Genomic DNA, 14,703 nt, shown 5'->3' with positions numbered 1-14,703 from the left:
AACCCAAGACTTTTTGATTTTAGAATTTTTGTGATTTTGCCATCAATATAAATCTAATCTACATTTCTGATAGAAATCGAGCAAAAGTTTTCCTTATTGTCTATTGATTTGAAAAGTATTGAAAAAATTGTTATCAATATCTATATCTATATATATCTATACATATCTATCTATCTACTAAAATAAGAAGTATACACAATATCATCTGCTATTACTGTTTTTTTTCTTGGTTACTGTTGTTATATTGCTGTGAAAAGATACTATGCCAAGGCAATTCATAAAAGAAAGCATTTGTTTCCAGACAGGGTTTCTCTCTGTATCCCTGGTTATCCTGGAACTCACTAAGAAGATCAGGCAGGTCTCAAACTGGGAAATTCACTCAAACTGGGAAATTCACTTGCCTTGGCCTCTCAGGTACTGGGGTCAAAGGCATGTGTCACCGTTGACTGGCTAAAAGAAAACATTTAATTGGGGGGGGGAAGAGAGAGAGAGAGAGAGAGAGAGAGAGAGAGAGAGAGAGAGAGAGAGGGGCTCTGACTGGGGCTGGTGTAGACTTTTGAAATCTTAAAGCCCTCCCCCAGTGACACACCTACTCCAAAAAGCCACACCTAATCCTTCTCAAACAATTCCACTCCCTGGTAACTAAACACTCATATAAGTGAGCCTATAAGAGCCATTTTCATTCAAACCACCACACCTACGAAACATGTCCACTAATAATATGCAGACAGATATCTCAAAAGGAACAATACATATGTTGATTTGAATTAATACAGCTCTTCTAGTAACAGAATATCTATCTTTAAACTAGCAATTTTTTAAAAGGAAAATGATTATGTTTATTACTTTCTTTTAAGGTAAGTCTACTGTCAGATTTCCTAAAATATCAACACATAGAGAATAGATATTCAGTTCAAATATAATTTGAGAAAGTATCTACTACTGAAAAAAATAGAGTTAAACTCCAGTACAACAAATGATGAGCCACTATATAACTATCTGATTTTGGCTCTACAAGAAAAATGAGTGAGAAAATAAATGAAGAAATCCAGTTCTTAGCGAAAGAGAAAACTAACCTGAGCAGCTCCGGGCTCTTCCTTGCTTGTGTGTATATTATCAGGTATCAGAAGAGGCTCACTCTTTTCACAGCTCTCTTCACTAATGAGTCTGTCAGCATAATTGGGCTGGGGGAAGATCAGGTGGCTTTTTTTGGAGTCTGTAGTGAGAGAGATTTCATGGGAATAGGTCTGCAGGTAAGCCTGTACCCCATCCATGCCCACAAAATGGGAGGCGGGCATGCTGGCCAATCTGCCCGTGGAAGTCTGAAGCAGGCGTGACATGTGCCAGTGCCTCAGCCTGAGGGCCAACAGCACGGTAACAAATCCCAGAAAGACACAGGAGACCACTGCCACCGATACCACTAGGTAGAGTGTGAGGTCTGAATCCTGGGGCTCTGCTGGTGTGTTGTGGTTGCCTAAGTCAGTCAGTACATCCGGGATGCTGTCCCCTACAGCGATAGTGAGTGTGACAGTGGCTGAGAGAGGGGGCTGGCCATGGTCCTGGACAGCCACTACCAGGCTCTGCTTGGGTACGTCTCTATCCAATAGAGCCCTTGCTGTGCACACCTCACCCGTGTGAAGCCCTATTGAGAAGAGCCCTGGTTCACTGGCCTTGAGCAGGCGGTAGGATAACCAGGCGTTCTGTCCCGAATCTTTGTCCACTGCCACAACTTTGGTTACCAGGTATCCAGGCTCTGCAGAGCGGGGTGCCAGTTCCACACCCGTGGAGCCATCAGTAGGAATAGCTGGGTACAGGATCTCAGGCGTGTTGTCATTCTGGTCCAGCACAAACAAGCTCAGGGAGGCATTGCTACTGAGTGGAGGGTTCCCACTGTCCTTAGCTGTCACCAGGAGCTGCAGGTCTCTCAAGTGCTCATAGTCAAAGGACTGTAGTGCATACAGGACTCCAGTGTCAGAGTTAATGGAGACGTAGGAGGACACGGGCACTTCTTGAAATGTATATTCAGCCAGGGAGTAAGTGATCCGGGCATTATCACCGCTGTCAGCATCATAGGCATTTACCGAAAAAATGGAGACACCTCTGGGGTTATTTTCTGAGATGGAAGTGGAATAGGAGGGACGAGAGAAGGTGGGTGGGTTGTCATTTATGTCGGCTACTTTCAGAGAGATGTGGTTTTCTGTAGACAGGGGAGGAGTCCCGCGATCAACGACGGTCACTGTGATATTATAATCCGAAGTCTCCTCTCTATCCAGTGCGCTTGTTGTTAGTAGGTGGTAGTAATTATTTACTGACTTTTCCAGTTTGAAGGGAAGGTTCTTGGGAATAGAACATGAAACCTCTCCATTCTCCCCGGAATCAGCATCATGTACGCTGAAAAGTGCAATTATGGTTCCGGGTAGACAGTCTTCGGAAACGGAACTGGTGAGGGAGGTGAGTATCACTTCTGGAGCATTGTCATTCACGTCCTGGACTGTGACCAACACCTTAGCGCTGGCAAGAAGAGCGCCGCCGTCCTGGGCTACCACTTCCATGAGATAGAAACTGGATTCTTCATAGTCCAAGGATTGAATAGTTGAGATCTCACCCAGATTAGAATCGAGTTGGAAAGTTTCAGAAATTTTATCTTCTTCGTTGCGGAAAGAGAAGGTCAACTTCGCATTGATTCCCTCGTCTGCATCTGTGGCGGTGAGTATGAGGAGTCTAGTGCCCACAGGTGTGTTTTCCGGAACATTCACTCTGTATTCGCTTTGCGTGAACAGGGGTGCGTTGTCATTTGCGTCGAGGACGGTCACGCTGATATGGACAGTGCTAGAATGTACTGGGTTTCCGCCGTCCAAAGCTGTGAGGACCAGGTCGAGAGCAGACTCCTTCTCACGGTCCAGGGGCTGTTCCAACACCAACTCTGGGTGTTTTTGCCCGTCAGATCCACTCTTTACGTCCAGTGAGAAGTGCGGGTTGGCGCTGAGCTGGTAACCCTGGAGGGAATTCACACCCACATCCCCATCTCTCGCGAAGGGGAGCACCAAACGTGTTCCAGCAGCTGCGTTTTCATTTACCTTTACTTTTAACTCCTCATCGCGGAACCGGGGGAAGTTATCATTAATATCAAGGACTTCTACTTCTACTTCATAAATTTTCATTTTATTCTCAACCAAGATGTTAAAGCTGATGAGACAGGGCGCGCTCTGAGCGCACAGCTCCTCCCGGTCTATCCTTCCTGCGGTGACCAGGCTGCCGCCTCGCGGGTTCAGAGAGAAAAGCTGCGACCTACCTCTGGAGATGATGCGGACCCCGCGCTCCGCCAGCTCGCGGGGCTCCAGCCCCAGGTCCTTGGAGATGTTGCCCACGAAGGAGCCTTTGTCTAGCTCCTCCCGCACAGAGTAGCGGATCTGCCCATTTCCTGGCGCGCACAGCGTCCCTAGCAGCATGAAGAACGTCAGCAGGTCGTTGCAGATCAAGCGCCTCGGTGGGTCCGCCATTGTCTTTTCTTTCTTCGCTTTCTTCTTAGTCCTGGTTCAGCCTGCTCTTTCCTTATTTTTCTAAAGCTGGGGAGAGCGGGACTTAGGATGGTGACTTTCCCCAAGAGCTTGTCTGGTCTCTGGTGCGGAGGAAGCTGGGAGCTAGCTGGTCGCTCCTATGACTGCTTCTTTCCCAGTCTGGTGAACAGCGACGCTTAGAGTCCTAACCAGTTACTACACCAATTCTATTTTTTATTCCCTCTTAGTTTATTTTCTTTTCCAAGGTTTTTGCATAAACATACAATATTGCTGTATTGTTGTGTAGCGGTGTTTATATTTAATTAACTTTAATTCTGATAATAAGACTCCCACACCATGAAATAAATATAGTTTTTTTCACTTCTCCAGAAAAGTTTGATTTCATGTACCATCGAGTCTTTTATGTCTCATCCACATCGAGTGTGTTTAACCAAGAAGTTGAAATTCCTACCCTTGTTGGTGTCAGGACTTCATTTTAAAAACCAGGATAGGTTTATAAACATCTGCCTAATAGTACATTCGTGTGCCAAGGAAACCAACCCAGATCTCAGTGTATCTGTGCAGAGTGACCCATATGTGCTGTCAAGTGCAGAAAGATAGACAGTAGATTTGTGAGTCTTTTAGAAAGTTTCCAGGCCTCCAGTTTAAGGGTATACAATATAAGCAGCTTCCCTGTCTCAGACAGAAAGTCTGAGTTGGGCTACCTGTATTATTATGACTTCCTATTATGATCCAAAATATGTATAGACATTTTACTGTGATGGGATCTTAGTAGCACCCAGTATAGTGAATGAAGGAGAAAGGGATTCATTTATCTCCCACGGACGAAATCATAAATGTTTAGTTGACAAGTAGTGAGTGGTCTATTTGTTTTGAGACAGTCATCACCCTTGAAGGACACCAGATTTAAAAAAAAAGTTATGGCAGGAAAAACACAGTTCAGAAAGCTCCTCCTTTGAGAGAAGCAAAGTTACCTAATAACTCATTAATAGACAAAGATTTTAATTGGATATCTATCATTTTATAATCTAGGACTTGGGATATAGTTCAGTAGGTGGAGTGCTTGTGGAAGCATGAGAGCATGGATTTGATCCCTAGTACTATCAATAAGAAAATACACAAATAAATGAGTTTATACAAACTATAAAATTTTAGATATTTTTGTAGAAATTGACCTAAGCATAGGTTGCAAAACTTTCCTTGATGTGTACTTTTTCTTGAGAACAAGTTATTAAAATGCATGAGGATGATTTTTATTAATAAATTTATTGATAAAATTGACTTCATAATAGACACCTCAGACATCATCATATGTTGTTCATCCTTTAAAAAGAAACCCGGGGGCTGTTTGAAAGATGGCTCACAGTTTAGATCAATGGCTACTCTTCCTGAGCAACTGGGTTTGATTCTCACAGCACCTACATACTACCTCACTACCAACTGCACCTCCAGTTCCAGCTGCCTCCTCCTAGCCTCTGTGGGTACCAGGACGCCGGCACCCTGTACATCCTGTGGTATGTTCACAGACATACATGTAGGCAAAACACCCATACACATAAAATGAAAACCAAAATTAGAAAAAGCTTTTAGGAATCCCAAGACATTTTGCTTGAAAGAACCTCATCATGTTTGTCAACAAGTCCGTCGAATAACGCCCTCCCCATCATGCTTTGTTGATTACAAGCCACAACTTTGACTGATCTTTCTTCCCTAGCCAATTTTCACAAACTGGTAAGAGGACCGTGTTTACGCTGAATCATGGAATCTAAGAGGAAGTAGATCAAAAACTTGAGTATTAGAGACCTGACAGGAAAAGAATCTCTTAAGTTTCCAACAGGAATGAGCTTTGTGGGCTAGAGAGGATTGTAAGGGTGAAGAAAGGCAAGCATTGCATGCTGTGAACACACTTTAATTATGGGCAAGCAAACCTCAAACCTGAGACAGAAACCCTTCATTAGAACATGGTTGGATAAGGTTAACGTACTTAAGGCAGATCATTGTTCAAGATTGACTTGCAAGACAATGAAATATGCAAGGAAACCACCAAAACCACTTAGTGATTTATTAAGAAACATTGACACCCCAAGTAGAAAACCAAATTAAATTAAAGCTCACCTTTGAGATAGAATCCGAGTCAAACGGAACCTCAGTGTCTCCAAGAGTAACTGGTACCCAAGAGTTGTTGTCGCAGAGGAGATCCTGAGGAGCAACTTCTGGAGTCACGTTGAGAAAATTAAATTCGGTCTTAGCTGACTGGGAGGCAATACACATATTGTAGGAATAAGGCAAAGTCCCCTCACTGAAATTGGGGAGAACTCCAGTCGCAGGGTTAGAGCTGAGGCCAGGCTGAAAGCAGCCCCAGACAGCTGATCTGGAGGAGTGTCTCAGACGCAGTGCAATAGCCAGAATCACCGCCAGGAGGAAGAGTACTGATATCAGAGCCAAGGCCACCACCAGGTAAAACTGAAGCTCACTCTGGGGGTCAGATGGTAGAGGGTCATCGCTGAGGTCTGGCAGGACCTCCTGCAGGCTGTCAGCGAAGATCAGGTGCAGCGTGGCTGTAGCCGAGAGGGGTGGCTGTCCACCATCACGCACAGCAACCAGAAGGCGCTGCCGCGCTGAGTCCCTGTCTCCCAGGGCACGCGCTGTGCGCACCTCGCCTGTGCGCAGCCCCAGGCTGAAGAGCCCGGGATCGCTGGCCTGCAGCACATGGTAGGACAGCCAGGCATTGTGTCCTGAGTCGGCATCCACAGCCACCACCTTGGTGACCAGGTATCCGGGTTCGGCAGCGCGTGGCACCATGTCGAAGAGCGCAGAGCCGTCGGGCTCGAGCGTGGGATACAACACGCGTGGAGAGTTGTCATTGCGGTCGCCCACCAGCACGCACATGCTCACGTTGGCGCTGAGCGCGGGCGATCCCTGGTCTCGCGCCTGCAGTGTCAGCTGAAAGGAGCGCAGCTGCTCGTGGTCGAAGGAGCGCTGTGCATACACCACTCCACTGTCCTGGTTCATGGACACAAAAGAAGACAACGACCTTGGCTCTAGGTCGCTGGCTATGATGGAATAGGACACAAGGCCATTGGATCCCAAATCTGGATCAGAAGCACTGACTTGAGCAATGGAGGCTCCAGGTGGGTTGTTCTCAGCCACGTGGACCAAGTAGGAGGCCTGGTGGAAAACCGGTGCATTGTCATTGACATCTGAGATATGGAGAGTGATGATTACTTTAGAGGAGAGTGGGGGCTTACCCCTGTCAGTAGCTACAATGGTGACGTTGTATTCGGGAATCGCCTCCCGGTCTAGAGTTCTGTCTGTCACTAGTTTGTAATAATTCTTCGAAGAGGATTTCAATACAAACTCTTCACTTCCCAAGACGTGACAGTAGACGTCTCCATTTTCTCCGGAGTCTCTGTCCCTGGTTTTTATCAAAGCGATGACTGTTCCTAGTGGAGAATCTTCCGGTAGGGGGGTAAATACTGAAGTCACGATTATTTCTGGTACACAATCATTCTCATCCAGAATTTCCACTTGGATACTGCAATGGGATGCCAGGTCTCCAGGATCTTTCGCTTCTACATTCAGGGTGTAACTCTTAGCAGTCTCAAAATCCAAATTATCCTTTGTCGTGATTTCTCCTGTTCTCTTGTCTAAGTTGAAAAAACGTTCCACTTGTTCATCCACATTGTGAAAAGAGTAGGTGATTTCTGCGTTGATGCCCTCATCCTGGTCCGTGGCTGTCACCTGAAGCACGGAGAAGCCTGGTGGCACATCCTCCCGAAGGGTGACCTTGAACACATCCTGGGTGAACACTGGCGGATTATCATTGATGTCGGTGACTTGAATTCGGATCTGGGTGGTGCCACTTCGGGGAGGATCCCCCCCATCAACAGCTGTGAGAATCAGTCGGTGAAAATTATGCTCTTCTCTGTCCAGAAAACGTTTTAGAATCAACTCAGGATACTTACGTCCATCTGGGGTCTCTTTCTCCGTGACTTCAAAGAATTCATTGTCAGTGAGAGAGTATTTTTGTAGTGAATTAGAACCAGTATCTAAATCGAGGGCTGGGTCCAATGGAAATGCTTTACCTGGTCTTGCGGACTCTCCAATGTTTAAATCAACCTCACTCTGTTTGAATAGAGGAGCGTTGTCGTTCACATCCTCAAGAATTACAGCTACGTGGAAAATATTTAATGGCTTCTCAGCGACAATATCGAACTCCAGAACACACTGAGGCTGCTTCCCGCAAACCTGCTCTCTGTCTATTCTGTCACCCACAAGTAAGTCCCCACTCTCTGGATTTACAGTAAAATAATTCTTCTCTGCGCTGACCCTTAGCTTCCGGGTGGGCAGATTTTGGACACTGAGCCCAAGATCCTTGGCGAGGTTTCCTACCATCGAGTTCTTGGCCAGCTCCTCGGGAATGGAGTAACGGATCTGATCCGGGAGAGCTCCGTGGAACAAAGGCAGCAGGAAGGGCGACAGTACCTGCAGCCACCAGGCCGGGCTGCTCCCAGAGCCCCGCCTCATTCTTTTGGCTCGCGCTGCCGCTGTGCCCCTTTGTTGGTGTGGGTGGCCAAATCCGCCTAGGGCCACTTTTCTTCTTACCTTTGCTGTATCTAGTTGTGCACTGGGTCTCCTCTATGGTTGGTTTGTACAGGAAGTTACTCTCCCAGGCTCCTTACGCGTTTGGAAAATGGTCTCTCTCTTCTTTTGACCTACAGCGACGCTCAGAGGTCTTCTCAGAAATTGCAACGTAGTCTAGCAAAGGTTTGAAATTTTTTTTTTTGTGGTTCTTGTTGTTTTTAAATTTATAATGATTTATTTATTTTAAAAAGGTAGCATATTGAAAAATTTTCCAAATTACGAAGTTACATATGGTATAGGTCCTTATGACCACCTATGAATCATGTAGCACATTTCTCTCCAATGGAATAAGTTCCTACCATGAGTTCTAGGTTTCTTGTGTATGTTTTGGGTAGTGCAGCCCACATTTAAATAAATGTTGTTTCTGACTCTCCTTGTACTCAAACAAAAGCATTACACCATAAGCTTCTCCATCTCATTTCTTTCACTCAGCCCATACACCCACATGTGCACTCCTTCTCTGGACTCTCACTAAAAGATTTCATTTCACACCAGTACACAAGTCTCTGCATTTATTCCTCATGTAGTTGTCTACCATATGGACAAACAGTGTCTTGTGTTAGTAAATTATTATTTAAATAAACAGTATTAATAAATAAACAGTAACTTCTGATAGCAAGTTATTGTTTACTGTGCTTCAAATCATTGACATATATTACTCCAGCAGAATATATTCTTAATGCCTGTATCTGAGTGTGTTCTACCAAATTTTAGGTCAACTGGACACCTCTGAGTTACATTTTATCACCACAGTGTTTGAACAGTATGTCTCAGATAGACTCTCCCAGTATTCATTTACTGCCTCTTTCCTTGATCAGCCGTTATCACGTCTCTCACTCCTACTTTCTCTGTGGACTGTACACAGCCTCACACTAATACAAAGCTACATAGAATCAACTGAGCCACATCCCACCATCTTGATACAATCCCCACTTTCAGAAACCCCATGCATTGTGTATACATTTTCATTAATTCTGGATTCACTCACTTAGGACTATGTGAAAGCTTAGGAAATAAAGTGTGGCATATCCCTGACACACGAAATGCTTTATGTCAGAGGATCCTATGGCTCATCCCAGGTCACATAGTGGTAAACCCTCCAAGAATAATTTGCAGGGCTTTTGACATGGGAATGAGGTCAACTGACGAAGTTCTAACAATAATAACAGTTCAGAGTCCAAGTCAGACAACCATTGTAAGAGGTCTACCTGATGAAAACCAGAGAGATTTAATCAAATTCTGTTTTGCTGGGACTCAATGGTGATGTCGTAATGGGGAATTTAGAACTCGTGAAAAGTACTGTCACTTATTTATATGAATGAAATAAAACAGGCAATTTTTGGTAATAACTAGGTTGTAACAAAGGTATCAGATACTCTGGTATACTTTGTATCAGCAACGATAAACTATTTGAGCTGGGCATAGTGGCACACACCTGTAATTCTAGCACTTAAAGAGAATTGCAAACTGCAGGCCCTCTTGGATAGGCTACATACTAAGTTAAAGGCCAGTCTAAACTGGACAGTCAGACATTGCATAGAAAATTATTGGGAATATACCATTTCCTAGAGAAGTTAATGTTATAGCTAGAGGTTAAATATTTTTCACTACATATAAATTGTCATTGCATTATTATAATGGAAAAAATCCTTTCAAGGAAGGAGAAGTAAACTCCAAGCAAAGAAAAGTCTAATGTAATAAAGGGAACTTAAAAAAATCAGGTTAGGACTGGTAAAATGGCTCAGTGGCCAAAACTATTGGCCACTACACCTGTCCTCCTGAATTTGATCTCTTGGATTCACATAGTGGAAAGAGAGAACTGTTTCCCCAAAGGTTGTCTTCCAAGATACACACACACACACACACACACACACACACACACACACACACACACACACAGAGAGAGAGAGAGAAAGTGAAACTGTAGTAAAATGTTTTAAAATATTCAGCCTAGATTCCCCATTAGCACCATGAGAAAGGTGATAGAAATGGAAAATTGTGCAATTGCCTTCTATTCACGTGTCAATTCTAGCCTGTCATCAATGTATATGTCACCAATATATACAGTTAAAAAGAGAATGGTTTAAAATTAAGGAATTCTTACCAAAATCACTACCAAATGAAAAATATGAAGGCTAAATAAAAAATAATCATGGTTTTGAGGTGTAATTCATTGTACAATTACAAGAAGCCTTGCCGAATATGCTCACAGCCTGGAATCCACTCCAATCATTACAAAAAAGAAAATAAGGTTATTAATCAGGGAATAACTTTGTATAGTGACTATCATTAATCATTATTCTTTTTAAAGCAAGGAACTATTAATCAAGAAATGCAAATTTTTGATACAACACACATACAACTGGAGGTGTTTTACAAACCATCGTGTCTGTGTTTTAGTGAGGTAAGATCCATTATAGGGGTGAGCCACTCACCTGAAGACTGGAATCTCCTTTTATTTCAAGCAAGTCTTGCGATACCAGGAGAGGGTCACTTTTCGCACAGCTCTCCTGGCTGATGAGCGTATCTGCATAGTTGGGCTGCGGGAAGATCAGGTGACTCTTCCCAGAGTCTGCTGTGAGGGAGACCTCATGAGAATAGGTCTGTAGGAAGGCATGTACGCCATCCACACCCACAAAATGCGATGTCGGCATGGATGACAACCCGTTACCTGCAGCCTGAAGCAGGCGGGTTGAGTGCCAGCGACGGAGCCTGTGTATCAGCAGCACAATGACAAAGGCTAAGAAGACACAAGAGACCACAGCCACAGCTACCACCAGGTACAATGTGATGTCTGAATCCTCTTGGTCAATGTGAGGGTTAATGTTGCCCAAATCCGCCAGGATGTCTGGGATGTTGTCTGACACGGCTATGGTGAGTGTGACTGTGGCAGAGAGAGGGGGCTGGCCATGGTCCTGCACAGCCACCACCAGGTTCTGCTTCAGAGCATCTCGGTCCAGTAGGGCCCGAGCTGTGCGTACCTCACCTGTGTGCAGCCCCACCGAGAAGAGCCCTGGCTCGCTGGCTTTGAGCAGACGGTAGGACAGCCAGGCATTCTGTCCTGAGTCTTTGTCTACTGCCACCACCTTGGTCACCAGGTATCCAGGTTCTGCAGAACGAGGGGTCAGCTCCACGCCAGTAGAACCATCAGTGGGGACGGTGGGGTACAGGATCTCAGGCGTGTTGTCATTCTGGTCCAGCACAAACAAGCTCAGGGACGCGTTGCTGCTGAGTGGAGGGTTCCCACTGTCCCTGGCTGTCACCAATAGCTTCAAGTCTTGAAACTGCTCATAATCAAAGGAACGCAGTGCATAAAGGACACCGGTATTGGAGTTGATGGAGATGTAGGAGGACAGGGGTGCCCCCTGGATGGTGTCCTCTGACAGGGAGTAGATTACCTGGGCATTCTCACCACTGTCTGGGTCCTGGGCTGTTATGGATAAGATGGCAGCTCCTCTAGGGTTGTTTTCTGGAATGTAGGCAGAATAGGAGGCATGGGTGAAGGTGGGCGGGTTGTCATTAATGTCCACCACCTGCAATGAGATGTAAGTCTCTGTAGACAGTGGTGGAGTTCCCTGGTCGGTGGCAGTTATTGTAATGTTATAGTCAGAGACTTCTTCCCTGTCCAGAGTCCTGTGTATCAACAACTGATGATAGTTTCCATAGGTCTTTTCCAGCCTGAATGGAAGATTATCCGGAATAGAACAAGTGACAAGGCCATTCTCTCCCGAGTCACTGTCGTGCACATTGAAGAGAGCAATCACTGTGCCTGGGGGAGAAGTTTCTTGGATAGAACTGGTGAGAGAGGTGACTGTGACCTCCGGAGCATTGTCATTTACATCCAGAACTGTCACCAGTACCTTACTTCTAGCTCGAAGACCAGGTCCATCGTGGGCTTCTACATCAACATCATAGAATCCAGAGTCCTCATAATCCAGCTCCCCCACCATTGTGATGTCCCCAGTCAGAGAATTCAGCTGGAAGAGCTGGGATATTTTGTCTCTTACATTCCGGAAAGAATATGTCACTTCTCCATTGGCTCCTTCATCCGGGTCACTGGCTTTTACGGTAAGTAGCCGGGTGCCTACAGGCAAATTCTCCTTCACACTAATGTGGTACTCTGGCTGAGTGAATACAGGAGCATTGTCATTGGTGTCCACGACTGTTATTTGAATTGTGGCAGTACCAGAGCGAACCGGGTCGCCTCCGTCGAAGGCGGTGAGAACCAGGTAATGAAAGGCTTCCTCCTCGCGGTCTAAGGCTTTTTCTAGCACCAGTTCTGGGTATTTAATCCCATCCGGTCCATTTTGCACATCCAGGGAGAAATGACCAGTGGAGCTGAGCTGGTAACCCTGCAAGGCGTTCACCCCTATGTCCGGATCAAAAGCTTCAGGAAGAGGAAATCTTGTTCCAGGAATTTCACTTTCAGCAACTTTTATTTCCCTCTGCTGTGCTCCAAAACTGGGGGCATTATCATTAACATCGATAATTTCCACTTCTACGGCTAGAATCCTCACTTTATCCTCCAGGAGAATCTCCAGATTTGCGGTACACTTTGGGGATCTGTCACAGAGCCCTTCCCTGTCTATCCTCCCTGCAGTCACTAAACTGCCGCTTCGCGGATTCAGAGCAAAGAGCTGGGTCTTACCTCTGGAGACGATGCGGACTCCGCGTTCTCCCAGTTTCTTAGGCTCCAACCCCAGGTCCGCGGCGAGATTACCTACAGCAGAGCCCTTTTCCAGCTCTTCTGGCACAGAGTACCGGATCTGTTCCGCGCGGATGTAGCATAGGGATCCAAGGTAAATGCAGATCCAGATTAGTCCCCTGCGGTATGATCCGTAAGGAGCCGCCATTGCAGTCTCGCCGCAGAGAGTCCTGAGCTTGGGCGTTGTTTCTGTGCAGGCCTGATGAGCCCCTCAATCTTTGGGTTTCAAGATAACGTACTTATACTGTTGGACCTTGGTGCTCCTAGGAGTCCAGATTGCTGCTTTCTTTAAGACCATAACCAGTCCTTTATGCTCCGGAAATCTTGGTCTTACTAAATACCTGATTTTCACCCCTGAGTGGTGAACAGCGACACCCAGAGTACTAAACTGTTATTGCAACAAATTTTTGAAAAACCACCACATGCTAAACCCACTTTTTTTTAAAAATTAATTTTTATTTATATGAGTACATTGTAGCTGTCTTCAGACACACCAGAAGAGGGCATCAGATCCCATTACAGATGGTTGTGAGCCACCATGTGGGTGCTGGGAACTGAACTCAGGACCTCTGGAAGAGCAGTCTGTGCTCTTAACCACTGAACCATTTCTCCAGCCCCTAAACCCACTTCTTTAAGGGAGGATAAAGGTCAAAAGTGTGTTGTTTAATGTGCAACAAAAATCCTGGAATTATCCAAAGCCTCTCATACATCAAACTATTTCAATTTATCAGAGAAATAATATGGTGGAAACTATTGTTTTCTACCTCTTTTCATTGCATTGCTTATCTCCCGATATCATTTCCAGTGCTTTGTATTGGATGAGGGTCATAGGCATTTCTCTTAGGAACAGGAATAGCTATGAAGAGTGAAGAAAAGGGAGGGGTGGAGAGACAGAGGTCCACGGAGCCTGGAGGTGCAGTTCTAGCTACAACCTATTTATTGCAGAACCAAGTTTCCTCCCGAGCTCGCCCTTGGAAACCTTGGATAACTGTTCAGTTCCATTGCAGGAAAGATGCCAGCTGCTCAAGACATACTCTTACCCTTGTGCAAATGAGTATAAGAGGAAAGTTCTAGGTGTGGAGTAAAATAGCTAGCTTTGTACATAGGACATTGTAAGTTATACGTCATGTCACTGCCGTCACATTCAGAATGTGTCCTCAGTCTTTACGACAGCAACTTTCATAGACTAAAACATGTATCAATGTTTATTGAGTCAATTACCAATGCAAATCAAATTCAAATAATAGGAAAACAAATACTAAATTAAATGATAGCATAAAGGCAAGAAAGTTAAGCTGAAGGGTTGTTAGAATATTTCAGGCCAGGTGTGGCGCCACACACCATTGATTTCAGTACTTAGGAGGCAGAGGCAGGTGAATCTCTGTGAGTTTGAGGACAGCCAGAGCTATGTCAGGGGTTTCTTTTATATAAGACACACACCCAGTGGTCTCATTTTACCGACATCAATTCTATTATTTTTTTAACCAGTGCATTAAATTACTTTACCATTGATTTCAGAAACAGCCAGGAAAAGGAACTATGTTGACAGCCAAGGAAGCATCACCTCCATCACATGGTTCACAGCTCGAGAGTAATCTGAGATACTTTAAACTATTCCTCGGTTAACAGTTAGCATACAAATGACTAAACTTTTAAGGCATCATGAAAGCCTATTACCTATGCAGAATTAAAACTGTAGTCTTTGAGAAAGCAGGCTAGATGTGTTTTTCACAGTTCTTCAAAGATATGTTAAGTGCTCAGGAGTCAGGGGATTAAAATGCTGTGTGTTGAAAATAACTGAGAATATGCACAAAAATATCAAAACGCTGTAGATTT

The 14,703-nt window shown here is 44.9% G+C and overlaps 6 protein-coding genes across 6 annotated transcripts in view; all 6 read right to left on the bottom strand.

The window, feature by feature from the left end:
* The window catches only part of Pcdhga5 (protocadherin gamma subfamily A, 5), a 148,112-nt gene extending 144,444 nt beyond the window's left edge, over window positions 1-3,668 (bottom strand). Inside the window, exon 1 of the mRNA NM_001037137.1 lies at window positions 1,077-3,668. Within this exon, the coding sequence (NP_001032214.1) occupies window positions 1,077-3,500 (2,424 nt within the window). The 5' untranslated portion in view covers window positions 3,501-3,668. The remainder of the gene's footprint in view (window positions 1-1,076) is intronic.
* Pcdhgb2 (protocadherin gamma subfamily B, 2) overlaps window positions 1-8,200 on the bottom strand; it is a 152,644-nt gene extending 144,444 nt beyond the window's left edge. Inside the window, exon 1 of the mRNA NM_001432487.1 lies at window positions 5,634-8,200. Within this exon, the coding sequence (NP_001419416.1) occupies window positions 5,634-8,045 (2,412 nt within the window). The 5' untranslated portion in view covers window positions 8,046-8,200. The remainder of the gene's footprint in view (window positions 1-5,633) is intronic.
* Pcdhga4 (protocadherin gamma subfamily A, 4) overlaps window positions 1-13,181 on the bottom strand; it is a 157,625-nt gene extending 144,444 nt beyond the window's left edge. Inside the window, exon 1 of the mRNA NM_001432426.1 lies at window positions 10,598-13,181. Within this exon, the coding sequence (NP_001419355.1) occupies window positions 10,598-13,015 (2,418 nt within the window). The 5' untranslated portion in view covers window positions 13,016-13,181. The remainder of the gene's footprint in view (window positions 1-10,597) is intronic.
* Window positions 1-14,703, bottom strand: part of Pcdhga1 (protocadherin gamma subfamily A, 1) — a 180,417-nt gene that overhangs the window by 144,444 nt on the left and 21,270 nt on the right. The gene's annotated exons all lie outside the window — the stretch shown is intronic.
* Pcdhga2 (protocadherin gamma subfamily A, 2) overlaps window positions 1-14,703 on the bottom strand; it is a 173,867-nt gene that overhangs the window by 144,444 nt on the left and 14,720 nt on the right. The window lies entirely within an intron of this gene.
* Window positions 1-14,703, bottom strand: part of Pcdhga3 (protocadherin gamma subfamily A, 3) — a 168,673-nt gene that overhangs the window by 144,444 nt on the left and 9,526 nt on the right. The window lies entirely within an intron of this gene.

This window comes from Rattus norvegicus, chromosome 18, assembly GCF_021556685.1.
Source record: "Rattus norvegicus strain SHRSP/BbbUtx chromosome 18, alternate assembly SHRSP_T2T, whole genome shotgun sequence".
NCBI lineage: Eukaryota > Metazoa > Chordata > Mammalia > Rodentia > Muridae > Rattus > Rattus norvegicus.
This window is presented reverse-complemented; position numbering and strand designations above follow the sequence as displayed.